The sequence below is a fragment of the Mesitornis unicolor genome, unplaced genomic scaffold (assembly GCF_000695765.1).
Source record: "Mesitornis unicolor isolate BGI_N332 unplaced genomic scaffold, ASM69576v1 scaffold31433, whole genome shotgun sequence".
In the NCBI taxonomy this organism is placed as follows: Eukaryota; Metazoa; Chordata; class Aves; order Mesitornithiformes; family Mesitornithidae; genus Mesitornis; species Mesitornis unicolor.
In genome coordinates this window covers 1,027-17,205 of record NW_010175828.1, presented here as the reverse complement: position 1 = coordinate 17,205, position 16,179 = coordinate 1,027, and the positions used below count along the sequence as shown (strand labels likewise).

General features: G+C 45.3%; 2 protein-coding genes across 3 annotated transcripts in view; one reads left to right on the top strand and one right to left on the bottom strand.

Annotated features, from left to right (window-relative positions):
* Positions 1–1,578: 1,578 nt before the first annotated feature.
* Positions 1,579–2,737, top strand: LOC104538365 (chromosome unknown open reading frame, human C12orf65). Its single transcript, XM_010181542.1, has 2 exons — positions 1,579–1,854; positions 2,525–2,737. The coding sequence occupies exons 1-2, from the start codon at positions 1,579–1,581 to the stop codon at positions 2,735–2,737; spliced, it is 489 nt and encodes a 162-aa protein (XP_010179844.1).
* Positions 2,738–3,985: 1,248 nt separating this feature from the next.
* CDK2AP1 (cyclin-dependent kinase 2 associated protein 1) overlaps positions 3,986–16,179 on the bottom strand; it is a 12,483-nt gene continuing 289 nt past the window's right edge. The window contains exons 1-4 of one of the 2 annotated variants that reach the window (XM_010181540.1): positions 8,672–8,696; positions 8,460–8,566; positions 7,518–7,644; positions 3,986–4,835 (exon numbers count right to left, since the gene is read on the bottom strand). In XM_010181540.1, the coding sequence (XP_010179842.1) occupies positions 4,768–4,835; positions 7,518–7,644; positions 8,460–8,566; positions 8,672–8,696 (327 nt within the window). In that variant the 3' untranslated portion in view covers positions 3,986–4,767. Of the gene's footprint in view, positions 4,836–7,517; positions 7,645–8,459; positions 8,567–8,671; positions 8,697–16,179 lie in introns of those variants that run through there. The other variant, XM_010181541.1, reaches the window with a different exon arrangement.

Below are 16,179 nucleotides of genomic sequence, written 5' to 3'. Positions count from 1 at the left end.
GGCCGCGAAGCCGTGGGCGGCGGCTGCCCTTGTCTTGTTTTCACCGGATTCTCTGAACCGGAGAACTACTTAAAAAATAGGAGATCAGTGTTCTTATTGACACAGCTTTTCTGTCCTTAAAAATTTCACAAGCACAGGGTTTTTTGTTTGGCTGGGTTGTTTTTTTTTCCAGAATTAAAGCGTTATCTCAAGATCTTTTTTGCATTGTAAGGCGTGTGTTTCTTGGGGACTTCCTGTGCCCAGTGAAACCTCGAGAAGACTCTGCTGTATCTTCTGGCTTTACTCGTTTTATAGCTGGAGTGTCAGGTAGTAGAATTAGGCTTACAGCAAATACGATTTTTCACCTTGACTTACCTCAAAGGCAGCTCGGAGAGGTGTCAGTGTTGGCTTCAAAACAGGCTGCTTTACGCGGGCAGTGCCCGTATTAAACCTGCTGTTGAGTAAAAGCTCACTTCAGAACTCAGTAGTAGTTCTGCTAGTTTTTTCTGTATGTTTTCTTCAGCAGAAAATACCATTCCTACCTTCTGGTGCCACCAAGTGGACATCTTTACTTGCCAATAAAAGCTTTCTTAAAATTATTTTGACAGTTATGCTCAACTCCCAAGGATGTTTATTGCTAAGTGCCACTTCTTCACATGCTGAAGTATTTTCTTCTGAACCAAATAAAATATTTCAAGCATAACAGCATGTATTGTTTTAATTGCCCACCTACATACCTTGTTGAAGAGTGCCATCTGACAGCAGCAGAACCCGACGTTCCTCATTATCCATGAGCAGAACGCGTGAAAAACCAGCGTGTGAATTAGGAGTTGAAAACTCAGTGCTCTGCTTACTCCTCAATTCTTTCTCCTCCATCAAAGGGACATGATGGACTGTGGAAAGTTGTGAGGATGGGCGAGCTCGTTAACATGATCAACACAACAGAATCCTTCTGATGTGGAGTTTTCCACATTTGCTGTATTAGACCACTCACCAAATCCTACGCGCACTAGAGCCTGACCTCAAAATTTGGAAACTGGCTTCTAGCATTTTGGAAATGACTGCAAGCCAGCAAATGGGGGAAGCCAAGATGTGATTAGGCCAGTTACATTCTGTAAATTTGCTACTTCTCCCAGTAGGTTCCCTCACTTGTGTTCCATGATGCAGCTCACGGGTGACCACAAGTGAACCGCCGGTACCGTGGTCAGCAGGACACAGCCTGGGCACGGGCAGAGCTTCCCGGCCAGATGGCACAGCTCACACTGCAAGATAGACATAGCCTCTTTTTTTTTTTTTAATATATCTTTAGTATTTTCCAAGTGTTGGCAGGAGTACTATTTTTTTTAATGTTTTCCACATCCCTTTCAACAACAAAATAATAATCTGGACTATTTTAAGAAACCTATTTGCGATGAGAAATGAAATTCCATTTGGAATGGTAAATATTTCAAGGAAAATGCCTATGAAACCAAATATTCTTGAAAATAAATCTAAATCTCAGCTAAACTAGAGCATCTTAAAAGAAGGGTGCTCATGGTAAACTCTATTTCCCACTTCTGTTTCAGGTGTCATTCCAGAGACCTGTGTCCTCGTTTCTGTATGAACGTTCCAAGTTTGTGTCACTTCACATCCTTACTGAGAGAACTACGAACACCCTCATGGAGACCGTGGATTTTGAGGAAGCAGCAGTTTCCTCTGCACAGAGTGCCCCTCCTTCAGGCAGCAGGGAAGAAGAGCTCTGCCAGTCTCCTTGGACTAACTGAGGCTGATTTAAGAGAACAGTTTGTAAGAGGCGATGGCCCAGGAGGCCAAGCCACAAATAAGACCAGCAACTGTGTTGTCTTGAAGCATATTCCATCTGGGATTGTAGTAAAGGTAATTATATTTCATTAAGTCAAAAATTGCATTGTCTTCCAAGTCTCCTCTCACAGTAAAGCATAATCACAGTGCCAGTGTCATGGAGGAAGAGTTTCCATGTAAAGACTCTAGGCAAGAAGCACTTTTGGTTATCATGGCTGCTCTTCCTGGCTTCAACACACAGTACTATTTTGTAGTTTTCAATAAAATCCATTGTAGCTGCCTTGCAGTGGCAGCTGTCACATTCCTGTCCCTCTGGGGAGTTAGAATGTCTTCCTTACCAACCTGATCATATTTGCTTTGCATAGCTTTTAAGCATTACTCTTACCTACTTCTTGTGGATTAATACTTCAAAATTAATCTCTGCTTCCTTCTCACAAGGGGAAGACACAGTTAAGTTAAACTCAGAAGCAGATTTCCAAGGTAATATGGAACAATCTTGTTTGCTGACAGAATAAAGATTAATGCAAAAGCCAGTCTGACAAGTTACAGTCGCAATTATTAGGCAGCCTGTCCAAAATGTATCATCTGGATACAGAAGTCGCAGCAGATCTTGGTGGGAGGCTGCTCTTGGTGTGGGGGAAGGGAGTTTCTGTACTGTAATGGCAGGAATATGTAGACTGAAAGGGAAAGCAGAAGAATAACCATGTTAAAGTTCCACTAAAAATGTTCTATTGGATTCCTTCAGTGTCATCAAACAAGATCAGTGGAGCAGAACCGAAAGATAGCCAGAGAAATCCTGCAGGAAAAGGTTGACCTTTTCTACAGAGGTGAAGACAGTGATGTTTTTAAAGAGAAGAAAGCATCAGAGAAGAAGAAGCAGGAGAAAAAAAGAAGGGCAAAGGAAAACCTAGAAAGGAAAAAGCTTTTTAAAGAGATGCAACAACTGGATAAGAAGTGAACGTGTGAAATACTGACTTGCCCAGTAGGGTAAGGGAAACGTTTGCCACTGTACCTAAACACAATTTTCAAAGTAACAGATGATGTGGAGCTTCATAAGCACAACTGAAATAGCGAGCAGTGACCTGCTATTGCTCTTAAGTCAAGGAGGGCATGTATCCCTGCTGCTGTCCGCCGTCATCTCATTGTTCACACATAGCCATCAGTTTTTCTGCCGAGTTCAGAAGATGATAAACCAGTCCTTGTTAAAAAGGAACAGTCAACTTTCCACCGTTGTTAATGGAACAACAAAAAGCAGTGCCTCTGCAGACACAGATCCTTCATAAGCAGTGACAGGGTTTAGGTGCTGGCTCTGATGGCATACACAGACGTGCTGACAGAAGAGACACCAGGCACTGGCTGCCTCCTTCAGCTCTGAACCGATGCTGTGTCCTACCCCACTGCAATGAAGTTAAACAGAAGCTTTACAAATCTTACCTGGAGATGAGCATGGGGGAAGGCACTCCTGCAAGTGAGGGTTGGGCAGTCATGTTCTTCCAGTTCAGAGGTGAAATTGGGTCATTACACTTGGGCGTTTTGGTATCTTCACTCATTTTGACAGTTTCCCATTTTATGTAAACACACGCAGATGCTTCTCCTTTGGAGCCACTAGTGACGTACACATTCCTATTTTGATTAGTTAAAACACTGCAATGAAGTTAAACAGAAGCTTTACAAATCTTACCTGGAGATGAGCATGGGGGAAGGCACTCCTGCAAGTGAGGGTTGGGCAGTCATGTTCTTCCAGTTCAGAGGTGAAATTGGGTCATTACACTTGGGCGTTTTGACAGTTTCCCATTTTATGTAAACACAAGCAGATGCTTCTCCTTTGGAGCCACTAGTTAAGTACACATTCCTATTCTGATCTAGTTAAAAACTCTTAATTCTTAACCAGAAATTCTCTTTAATTTCTGGACAGCATCCTCACTGGCTGCTGCCAGGCTCTCACCTTCAGCAGTGAAGGGAGCGAGCCTCAAGACCCGCAGCCATGGTACATGACTTGAAAGCAGTGGGAACTGAGAGCAACTACACAGCCCTGTCCCAGGGACTGATGGCAGCTGGACTGCACCAGGGATGGAAACTGCAGCAGCCTACACGCCCGCTCCCTTGGCTGCTCCTGGACTTGAGCCTCCTGCATGAAGGTGACGTTTCTGCCTGGCCAGGGTTCTTGTTCGTGGAGTATGAATCTGATTAAAGTGACTGTACATAGTTTTAATACAAACTGTTAATGAAAATAAGCTTTATTACATCAAGTAATAAATACATACAAAGATGCAAATAACAGTTTTAGTAATTTATCCAGAATTTTCTTTTTTTTTTTTTTTTTTTTTCAAACTTTAAACTGAAATCTCCAGCCTTAATGTAGAAATTAGCTTTCCAGGACCTTGTTATTATTTAATAGGTTTCCCTATTTGCCATATAACTCATGCACTTTAAATGGACTTCAAAGCACTAACAGTCATGCAAATGTTTATGTAAAACAAACAAAAAAAGGAAAAATAAGAGAAGGGGAAGGTTATTTCTAAGCAGGGTCTATGCTGTATGACAAACTGTGACTTAGCAGACTACTGGGTACAGCATGCTATTCTGCATTTATTAAAAAAAATCCTTAGCACTTATGTGAAACTCTGAAAGATCGACAGTTTGGGGTCAAGTGAATATAGTCAGAGGAACAGAACAGAATCAAACTGTGGCTGGATATGAAGAGAACTGAAACATGGGAGAGAAGGAGCATTCTTCTGCATGCAGTTTGGGTTTCATGTTTTAGAAACGTTTTAGGGAGTTTTAACGTCTTTACAAAATGCAAACCCTCGGTAAGTTGAAAAACTCCTTGTTTTCTCATTCTTAACTAAACATTTTTGTAAGGGCAGAAAAAGAAAGGTAAAACATTCAAAATAAAGGAATCTGTCTGAATGTTTCAAGAGTCAAAAGGAATTAAGTGTTACTTTTTCTTCATTAAGAGATGGAAAATCTTGCAGCTGAATTAGTGGGCTAGGATCTTGCATTTCGTTCCGTCTCAGCCAAGCATTCCCGAACTAATCCTCTAGCATGAATAATGCCTGCAAAAGAACGGGACATACTTTAAATCATCTCATTCAGGTCACACTTGCCGTGACAGTCCAGAGAAAGGCTGATGTGTTTCTGTCCCAAGTTGCCACGGCTACCACAGCACCCTCCAAAAAGGGAGAGCTCCCTCGCTGCCCATACATCACCTGCTGCTCAACAAGCTGGCTTTATAAACTGAAAAGAGACTAAACCAGGAATCAGAGCATGGTAACGTGTAGGTCTGCAGGGTGACAGATCTCTCTTAATGTGCAGTGCAGGCCTATTTACAATAAGAGACTTAACTAGAAGGAAAAAAAAAATTACCTACCTGGGAGTTATTTTGCTACAGCGGAGTGAAAAAAAAATTAGGAAGTTATTTGGGGAGTCATTTTAGCAAGCTCTGAAAAGTCTTAATACCTTGGAATAATTCAAAATCCAAGCCTTCGTAATACTGCTTAAACACAAGTTGTGTCTCTTGTAAGAGTAAGAAGAAATTTTTATGCTATGTGCAAAAAGTTACCTCCTAACACTGGCTCAGCTCCCAGTGTAAATCATCACCACTTTACATGCTGCCGTATCTGCTCAGCTGATAGACATAATGTGGAATTTTCCACTACGAGTCCTGTTGCTCTGAGTTCCAGCAATCTGGACCTTGATTCCTAGTCCTGGAACTAAATCTAGATTCACGTTCACAGAGCTGCTGAAAGAAGAGAGCCCGAGATTCACTGTAACATGAGAGACAGACAGGTTTTTCTGCAACAAATGAGGTTCTGTTTTACTGACAGGATAAGACGATTCCTCTGCTCAGTCATGCTCCGTAACAAGGTGGAGAAAGGACAATACGGCAATAGATGAGGTTTAATCTCTATTTAGAGAGAACGGATTCTGTTTCTAGCAGGCTCCTAGCCCTGATCACAGCAACAGCCTTTGCATCCGAGGAGCACTGCTTTGGGACCTGATGGGTGCAAGGCTTTGCAGAGGGTTAAACGGACAGAGACAAGTAAAGCTGCATCCTGCAGCTGTGGGATGCAGAAACGCACACTCGGAGTCGTGCATTAGACCTGGGTCTGGTGGCAGGATGCCCAGTTTATGCAGCAGAACTCCCCTGAATTATGTAGAACGCTGGGAATTTGGCCAGTTTTAGAGGTCAGTAGCCTCTGTGCTTAGGAGCGGGTGGAGCTGGGGACAGGGACTTTATTCAGGAATAACCTCCCCAAGGCTGCGGTCACAGGGCCACCCTCAGTCACTTCTGCTCTCACACTTGCACATGCTCTTTCAGCCATGAGGCTCCCAAAATGGAAAGAAAGCTACGTTTGTGACCAAAAGATGGCAGCAGAAAGTACTTCTTTGGGATTTTTTGCAACATTGGCAAGTCACAGCAGCAGAACAAACTAAATACTCACTGCAAGAAGCAGCAAGACAACTCCTCCCCGAGCTGAACCATGCAGGTTCAGAGAGCATCTGCGTCTCTCTCAAGTCGTCCCCATTAGCCCATTGCCATTCATGATCTATTAATACTGACTCAGGCAATGCAATAAAGAGAGACTCCAGCAGCATTGATTTTAGCTGGGCCAGATTCCACTTACCACTCATCAGCAGACTTTATTGCATCCTTTCCCAGAACAGCTACTAGTCATTTTATTGCATGTCACGGCAGATATATTACTCTCCCATAATGGTTGAGCCTTAAATAAAGCTTTGTAGTCTTGGGTAAATGTGAGGGGGATTTGCAAGGTGCTGAAGTTAGTCTGTTACAGTAACATTTCCCACTCGGGGCTGAATGCATCAGCCAAACTCAGTGCGAGGACCAAGGAAAGGAAAGGAATGGTAACGAGATTTTACTGGCGAAGGACAGGAGCACCAGCACAGCTGCTGTCAGTGGCCTTCAGGGTCACTTCGGGAGCTGGAGCAGTGGAATGTCCCACTGCTCCTTCAGAAATATCCCTGCACGTCCCCTGCAGAGGACAATGTCGAGCTGATGTCAGCGGTGGGGCACGCGGGGTTTCTTTTACACTGCAAGGCAAGGGCATTTATTACCCCTTTTAGCTGACGAAGCAAAGCTAAAGAGACCTCATCAGCCAGGCCTAAAAGCTTCCACCTCCCTTACTCTTAATGACATCCACTTGCCACAGGTCGTGGAGCCCCAGCAGCCCAAGGTGTGTCTGACAGCTCGGTCCTCTGAGCAGCCTTCCCTGACAACCTGTTGTTTTACTTTTGCAGCTCTTCCCTCCACCAGCCTTAGTGTGAAATACCACAACGTCCTTAGGGAAAATGCACTTTAGTAAAGACTCTCGTGTCAAGTAGATGGGAGATGTATGTCAGAAGAAGTAAACAATGCCTGGTTGTGTGTTTTGGCAAGAAAAGGGAACTGAAAGGGCAAATAAGTCACCAGGAACCTCGAAGCACTTATCCATTAGACACCTTAAGGGTTCTAAAATAAGGTTGGAATTATTAACTGAAACTTGTGCAGATAAAACACATTTGGTCACTGATGTATCTATCGAATACAGCATGAATAGAGTATCCCAAGGTTTTACCTGCTTGTTAATACACCTTTAAATGTTAATACACAGTTTAATGATGAGCTCAAGACAGCCATCTCCTTTCAAAGGAAGCAGCTGTCATGAAGCTGTATACAAGCAGTCAGTACACAAACTGTAGGTGACTATTTTTTTTCAAATAAATTTAAACATTACCTCTTTTTAGTCTCTCCATCGCGCTTTTACTCCCAGCATATGTGGGTCTAATCTCTTTTCCTAATTCTTCTATGATAGCTAGAAGTTCTGCATATTTGCTTTGTGGTACTTGACTGCTGCTGGTACCCTGTAGTTGAAAATAGATTAATCTCAATTAAATACTGCTAAAAACAAAACAATTACAACAAACGGCAACTGGAAATTCACAGAGGACCAGAAATAGCCCTGGAAGCCACTTTTTAAAGGTTTATTATATAAACATGATTTTCTTTTCATGGTTGCTGTTACAGCTGGATGCAATGCTATGTGCCCTTCAAAACTCAGGATCAACTTGGAGGATGCAGCTGCAAGGCTGGGACCTCAGGTGAAACAGAAGTGCAAACAGTCCTGCAAGAACAGCGAACCGAGAACTGCTTACTTAACTCTGCTTCTGATTTTTCAGTGTGCAGGTGTACGTTTTGTGGAGAAGTTAGCTAGGCAGGGAGTGAGAAGCAGATAAAACAAAGCTGCCTGTATGTTAAGGGAAACCCTATTACCAGTTAAATACCTTTTGCAAAGTTTACTGCTGGATTCCTGAAGCAGGACTGTCTGTGACACACACTTCATGAGAGGAAATTTTAGAGTATATATTTGCTGAAGAAAAACAGTATAGAAATACTCATCTTTAAAACACGTTAGAGCCCTTCTCTCAGAACATAAGACATCCTTCCCCTGTGACTCATGAGATGGGACTAACAGTTAATTAGTAACCAATCTCACCCAGCGCTCTGCTTAGTCTAATTTGATCCCAAGACGTATGCGACGAATCAGTCTGCCATTTGGGTTTGATTTCAGGTCTTGGTGGGCGGGAGGAACACCTCAGATTACAGACCACAGTCCATGGCACTACGCAAACACAGGGTCAGTGATCTGATTAAAGGAAAACACGGCGCAGAGCTGTACCTGCATCCCTTGTGTATAGCCTAGAGATGGGGGTCCGTAGTCATTTATGAGCTGTCTATACTGCGCAGATGTTGCCATACTTGTGGAGGGAGAGTGAACACTCCCAGCTGTAGAGAGAAAAGAAACAAAATCTGTTACTATCTAGAGATTAATTAGTCTGTTACATCAGGACACATTTTAGATCCCTTTTTTCTCAAACTGTGACCGCTCACCTTTGTCCAAGCCTGCTAATGCCATTTCAGAGCGACAACGTTGGCCAGGAAGAGAACGGGTCCATTAATGCTCCCCTAACGTTTGCTGTGCATTTGAAAATAGCACAGCCTGCAACATTATCAGTGAAAATCGGTTGCCTAAAAGTCAGAGTGCAGCACGACAGGTTGTTCTGCCTAGACAAACCATAAATATTAAGGAGCCCTATTTTTGCATATATACATTCCACGCAGATGAGTCGAATATACGGTGCTATTTTTACTGTTCCAGAGCAAGTTATCTGAAAGTAATTTTGCAACTCAAAGTGCCATCACATGGTCAATGCAAGTGACCCTCAGTACTATTTTCAGCCGATCCCAAAACTACTCATAGGGAATAGTCCGTCAAGGTGTATCTGATCTGCTGCTGCCGTTGTTCCTGGTGTCTCATACACCCAGCCACGATCACAGCACCCAGCGCCCTGCCCGGAGCCAGGCATTTACGGACTGGATCCTTCTACTTCATCCCGCGTCACCGCCCACAACTGGAAGGAGGAAACTGGGTCATTGCCATTGCTGGGTCTTCTCCCCCACCCCTCCAACAGTAAGAACCCAGGTCTGAGAAGCAACTCTTAGATGTTTCTTAGGGGGTGTAATTAGGCGCCCACTTCACACCAGTGCCGTGGACCGCGCACTCAGACGAGGGAGCATCGCCCCACTCAACGCGTTCACTCCTGCAGCTGCAGTGCCCTGCGCCCACCGGTGCTGCCTGTGGGCACAGACGCAGACACAGACACAGACCGCCTGCTGTCTGGAAATCCTTCCCCTTGCAAACTTCTCTGCTGACAACTCCCAACTGTCTTTCCTATGAGGAGCAGACCTCATTTACCAGCCTTCCTTTAAATCTGATGTAAACCGGTGCTAAAAGTCACTGAGGCTCAAAACTATGTAAATCTCTAGCTTTGTTTTGAAGGTGCAAGTGATTTCATTCATATTTTCCCTTCACTACAAAAAGAAAAAGCCAGCAGTTACGCTGTAAAAAAACACAGCTGAACACAGTGGAACAGACTCTTGTCAGCTGGGAAGTCTCTTTCCTCTTCAGAATTAATCACAGGACATCGTTTCAGTGCTGTCTTCATTACAAGAAGAGAATGAGGTCCTAATTTTAACTAGTTAACCAGATGTGAAATTCTACAACAGATACATTGGGCTGGTCGCTAGGTCACCTTAAACAAGCAAGATTTCTCTTTGTCTTTAACTAAGCTGCTAAATTTTATGGTGTTACAGCCTACATTTCCATTGCTAAGGTTTCACAATTTGCTCCAGCACAGTAAAACCCAAGAAAACTGAATACCACACCCGTGGATTATGGCACTGTGAAGGAAGACCACAGCTGTCAACTGTTCTCTCAATTAGTTCTTCACATTATCAGCTCCAAATACACGCACGATTGTAAGATTTCTGCTCAGTCAGTACTCCAAATCCAGATGACTGGATTTCAGCAGCTATCAAACACGACACAACAGCAAACCACATCTTTCCTCCAAGGACTTTGAAATGCTTCAAAAACATTAATGAGCCCCTTGTGCTGCAAGGTAAGAAGGTTTAATTACCTCAATTAAGCAGAGAAAGACTTAAGCGATTTTTCCTCATGTACAATAAAACGAAAGACTTGTCCTGCAAAGACTTGTTCCTGGGCTGTTACTGCAAGCAGTCACACACAAGACTTGGGAGCTTCAAACTGGTGCAGAATTACAGCAAGGGCTCTGACGACCAGGCTCAGGAACCCTGCTGTACCCACTGAGCAAACCTTACCTGCAGCCCATGAAAAACAACATAAACCAATTTATCACCACCGTTCAGGTCAATGATAATATAGTACAGAAAATCTAGTGATTGTTTCAGATTATGGTGATTGAAGCAATGACACATGCTTGGTCTGTACGAGGTAACACAGCAGGGAACAATTCTATGTCTAAACAGAAAAGAAAACCCTACGAGAAATGCGATGTCCCCAGACAAAGCAGCGAAACCAGGGGCTGACCGAGAAAGTTTCGCAGCTGTGAAAGCCCGTGGACAGCAGTGGTGTCAGCGTGGGACCCTGCATCCAGCGTGGCTCGGTCAACACCGAACGACAAAACCAAACAAGACCTTGCAGCAGCCCCCTACGAGTGGGAGCTGGAGCCGGAGCATGGCTCCCGATGTGAATCAGCAGCTGGATGTGAACGAGCAGCGAGATGTGAATCAGCAGCCAGATGTGAATCAGCAGCCAGATGTGAATCAGCAGCCAGAGGAGCGGCTTGGCTTCGCCAGGGGTGCAGCATCGCCGGCTGCGCCCGCGCCATGTGCAGCGCTGAGAGCAGACACTAGAGGCCATCGCTGAGTGCAGCATGCCCTGCCAAATGACAGATCCTGGTAACCATGGTGAGTTTACCCGTTTCTTTGCAGTCTGCATCAAAAATGTAATAAGACATAATGCCATGCGCCGACCACTTTATCAGCAGCAGCAGGCCCGGAGAACAAAGAAAAGGATTTGACTTGGCTGCGGTGCCAGGCTCCACACACCCATGGCAGAAGTTGTGCCAGTCAAACTCAGCTGGAGAGGGGGACAAAATTAAAAACACTTCATTTCACCTCAATTTACTATTATGCAATCATGAAAATTAAATTAATTGTGGGGGTATTAGTATCTCACGGGGTAACGGACCCAGAGCTTTCTGACCTATCACTTTGTATGTTAATCTCAAGGAGAAGCCCTGAGTCTTGGATGACTATTACTCAATTAACCCAAAATACATCTGCATGTCTGAACACCCTGTACACCTCAGATTAAAAAAAAATACTACTAATAATCACCAGCTATTGCTATTACAGTTAGCAAGAGAAATTAGGCCAGCAAGTCTCCCAGTCAATACCCAGTCAAAAATCAGTGTGATGATTAGGTATTCACTGGAGAGAAAAAAAGGAGGGGGATCTAAATTGGGGCTTGCGCTCTCAGTTAAAATGACAATGGAGACAAGACAGTTCAGAACTGACAGAACCGAAAAGGGAGTGTGCTTGTACTGAATGTAAGTGACACCCTGCATCACGTCCCAAATTGTCTTAGTGCTTGCTGCTGTTTAAAACCTCAGTTAATATACACACTTTCCTCCCTCCACTTTCCTCATTAAATGTGCACAATCCCTTTTATGTACCTATTTATTCCTGTTCCAACAATGTCTTTTATTTCTGTGTTCATACAGAAGACTGCCAGGAGCAATTTCCCCAACTAAAATACAGTGATTTTCCTGTTAATCAATATTAATCTTTATTAATTGAGGGGGGGCGTCTAACAATACGGCAATGAGATTTTTTGTGTCAAAATCTCTTCCTTCCAGTGATGTCTCTGAGCCCAAATTAACACCCTGGGAGACAAAGGATCTCAAATCAATCGCTGTTTCCCTAAACTCCCACTGACAAGCAATCTTCCAATTAATTTCTGATAGGTTTGCAGGGATCCCTTCACCTCCTCTGCTAAAGTCTCCAAGCCTGAGCAGCAATACCAGTTTGCTGGTCTAAGTTTTAATTCCTTACTCTGTTGTTGGAAAAATAACGGAGGGGCAGCTTGCTGTGCACCCTGCGAGGACGCGGAAGGAGCAGCAGCGCCGGGGGTGCTCTCACCTGGTCCCAGCAGGGGACACGGCTCAACGGCCGCCCCGTTTCAGTCCCACACACGGCAAAGTGAAGTCAGGAGCAGTTACTCACCTCCCTGAGTTACTCACGTAGAACTGACTGAGAGCCAGCCCCGCTGGATCTCTGCTTCTCTACCACCCTGTACTTCGCAAGGTGCTGTCAAACGGCACAGGTAAACCCGTGCCGTGTTACAAACTCTACACATGAACACGACAGCACGCGAGAGGGGACGCACCTGGGGCTGACCCAAGATACGTGGTACGGTCTGTGGAACCTCCCTGCTTCTACCTCTACCTCAGTCTCCAAACAGCAGCCGTGGTGTTTCGGCTGACCACAGCAGTATTTGGTTCCTCAGCCCTCCACGCACTCGGGCTTGACTTCACCAAGAGCTGCCTGCCGTCCACGGACACCACGTGCACATCCACACAAGATCTACTGCACAGCCAAGCCACACACTCAACTCTACATGTTTGCCAACCCAGAGCGAAAACAGACAGCTCCTGTTTCCCCCAGCATTCCAAACATTTTTTTTTCATTTAAAATAATGGACCCCGTTCTCATTTGCACAAAAAATTCCTTACAGCACTGGCTGTGAAAGTTGTATTTTCACCCACTATTTCCCCCTTAAACAGCCCTTTTGGTAGAAACAGACCTTTCTTTGAATAAAACTATTTCCTTTTAAAAAAACCCAGTGCGCACACACATAAATACGCTCTCAAAAACCAGGACATTCTTTATCTTAACAGCCAGAGGCCTTGCTCTTTTGATCTGTCACACTCCAGGCCTTTCCTCTGGTACTCTCGTCCTATTTCATCGTCCCATGTGGATAACGGTCATGTTTTATGTCTCCTCTTCCTATCCCCCTGCCTTTATATATATATATATTTTTTTTTTTAAACTCAGCAAAACAAAAGACAGTCACTTGGGCTCCCCACCATTCTGGTTTTTCCAGCTTAAGACACAGGCTGTTTCTACACTGGCAAGTTATCTGGCACAAGGGGAAAAGTGTTGGGTACACATACACCACATGGATTTGGGGTGACGGGGGATTACTTACCACTAAATTTTAGTCTGGTCCCCCAGCCTAAGTGTCTGCATCGTGGGTATGGTTCAAAGCTGCCCAATCTTTGGCTCGGATCCTCGTGTTTCCATTAAAAGGGATGGAGCATCAGTGTTGCACAACTGGAGCAGAGCTTCTGGTTTACTTTTCTCCAAAAGGAAGCAAATTAGCATGAACCAAAACCTCTCTGCAACTCAGCCAACAGGTGCTGGGTGGGGACAGGGAGATTTGGTGACTGCAAAAACCAGTGTTGCTCTGGAGCTAAACACCCAGGTAGACAAAGCCACAAATGCCGGTTTTCTGAATGTCCAACCAAGTCCACTTGAAAACTGCTGATTTCGAAACATGCGTAGCATGCGGTTTTTCAGATAATTTTAACTTCACGTGGACTTCAAGACATGAGAGAACCAGCAAATTTCAGTTTGGATCGGAGTGGGGAGTACACTTCCTAGAAATGATCCCCTCTGCTAAGGTACGAACGCTCTGCTCTCCGCTCTGCCTACAAACAGTATTCTTTCCACTACTCCCACTCTAAAAACCACCTCTCGATACGGACAGCAATATCAAACATAAGCTGTCTCTGTCAAGGGCGACAAGCAAGCCATTTGCTCATGCAAGCCTGCACTGCAGTCTTAACAAGATCAGGAACGGCCCAGTGCGCTTGGTATCATTTATCAGGACTGAATTAAATCAGTCTCTCCGGTTGCAAGCTCCAGCCCCAGTCAGGGGAATTATTTTCATTTCAGCTCTCAGTGGAAATTTGCACTTTTCCCCAAGAAACCCGTGGTGCCTGTGCAGTGCAGCCGGTGCAGCCACAGCCCCGCTGGTCCTCGGCCGCAGCAGTGCCCGCCGTGCAGGCCCCTGTTCACGTGGAGCCACGACGCAGCTCCCTCCCATCACAGGCTGCTGCAAAATTTGTTTCTCCAGACCCTACGTGCAACAGTTTTTAAACTTTTATTACAAGAACAGGCTTTTGTCTTGAAACTTGACATTTCTGCAAGGATTAGAATAAAACCAAAGGAAAATCGCAAGCTGTTCCTGCTGGCTTCTGTATCTTAAAACTACTTTTCTATGACCTATGCATATCTGAATAGGAATGCTGGTGAATATTCACAGAGCCAGAAAACACATGGAAACAAGAGGAAAGACAAAGTACAGAGCAGTTCACAGCTGGTGTAAATCTCTCTTGTTCCACTGAAGTCAATGGAGATGCTCTACTTCACCTCAGCTCAGCAGCTGGCCCTCTTACAGAGAAACAGTTAAACAATATGAAACACAAGATGGATGAGGAGGAAACAACTTCACAGGATTCAATACAATAAGCAAGAAAAGACCAACAAATCAAAACATGGCTGTTAGAAGGGTAACAGAGGTCCCCCCTGGGACAGGTGAGGCTGGGAGGTAGAGCCACAGCATCGCATCCCTAACAGGGTCCCTTTTTACCACCCAGGCAGAGAATGTTCTGGTGCAGGACACTAAATAGGGCTCCCCAAGCACAGTCTGGGATGCTACACACCAAGCCCAATTCCCACCAGGGTCCTCCAGGAAGGTGATGATAATTCAGACTAAACACTGCAAGCCCACCTGTAGACACCCTGGGCCAAGTATCACCATGGACCCGGGCAACGGGGAAGAGGAGCAGGCACCAATTCTGCTGTGCCAACACATTCCTCTCCCCTCAGCCTGGTGTGAGCAGAGGAGTCGGCATCCGGATGCTCCCAGCATCCTGAGCCACTTGTGGAGCAGCTGCCTCATCCTCACGGAGGCTTCCTGCCCCTATTTCCTGCCCCCAAAGCAGCCCCTCTCTCTCAGCACTTCAGTCCAGGTTTCTGAGTCCCAAACGTGCTCCCGTGCAAGAACAGAGCATGGTCACCCACCAGCCACAACTGCTTCATCTCTCTGATCCACTCAGTGCAGTTTCAACATGATTTTTCAGAGTGGCCCCTCTCAGCCTGAACTTGAAAGGAGTCAGCTCTGCAGCAAGGATGCAGCTCCGGGAGCCGAGCCGGCACTGCCTTTCCAAATACTTCTGCACCAAAGCCCTGCACTGCAGGAAAGCAGCATTATCTCCCAGAGGAAAATCCCTGTGAGATCCACAGCTGCCCAGAGCCCTTCATCGGCCAAGACCAAAATATTCAGCATTCATACAGAGAGGCTTCTGCAGGGCTGATTTCAGGCCAAAAGGGACAGATTTCCTGTTTTCCTCTCCTCTGCAGGATGGGGAGGGGGGTGGTCCTTCACCCCAGGTTTGGAAGCAAACCTAGGATTTCTACTTCTGGCTGGGGTGGGGGGGGCATTTAATTTAAGCACAATAGAGAAGCAATCTCCTTCAACTCAGAATTAAGCTCCAGAAAGGAGGGGGCCATTTGCAGTCATATCACTCTGAATGCGATATGTGCAACTGCAAGGACTGCTTTGTCTAACTCCCTTGGCCTTAGGCCACGGTGCTGGCAATACCACTAGCGAGAGGAAGAGCTGGTGTGTGAGGATAATGGCAGAAGACAGGGAGGGAAGAGAGAGCCCATTTTGGATTCAGAGGAGGACGTGCTTTCATTGAAAAGATTCTGGGGGTGTCGAGGATGATCCGAACTCAGACGAGAGGACAACTTAGACAGGAATAGTTCCAGCATGACAGCGAACTGCTGCTAACTTGCCATTACGAGGAAAAAAGAAGCCGAGGGGGTTGCGGGAGGGGGGGGGCAGGAAGAGAAAGATAAAACTGCATGAAAGAATCTAAAACGCTGCTCGCAGCCGGAGCATTTGAAAGCCCACAGACACGGCAGCAAGAGGAACGGCGGCA

Excerpts from the sequence above, each read along its gene's own strand:
- LOC104538365 (XM_010181542.1), top strand. The coding sequence starts at position 1,579 with ATGAACGTTCCAAGTTTGTGTCACTTCACATCCTTACTGAGAGAACTA. Across the intron at positions 1,855-2,524 it reads CATCTGGGATTGTAGTAAAG|TGTCATCAAACAAGATCAGT; the intron begins GTAATTATATTT and ends GGATTCCTTCAG.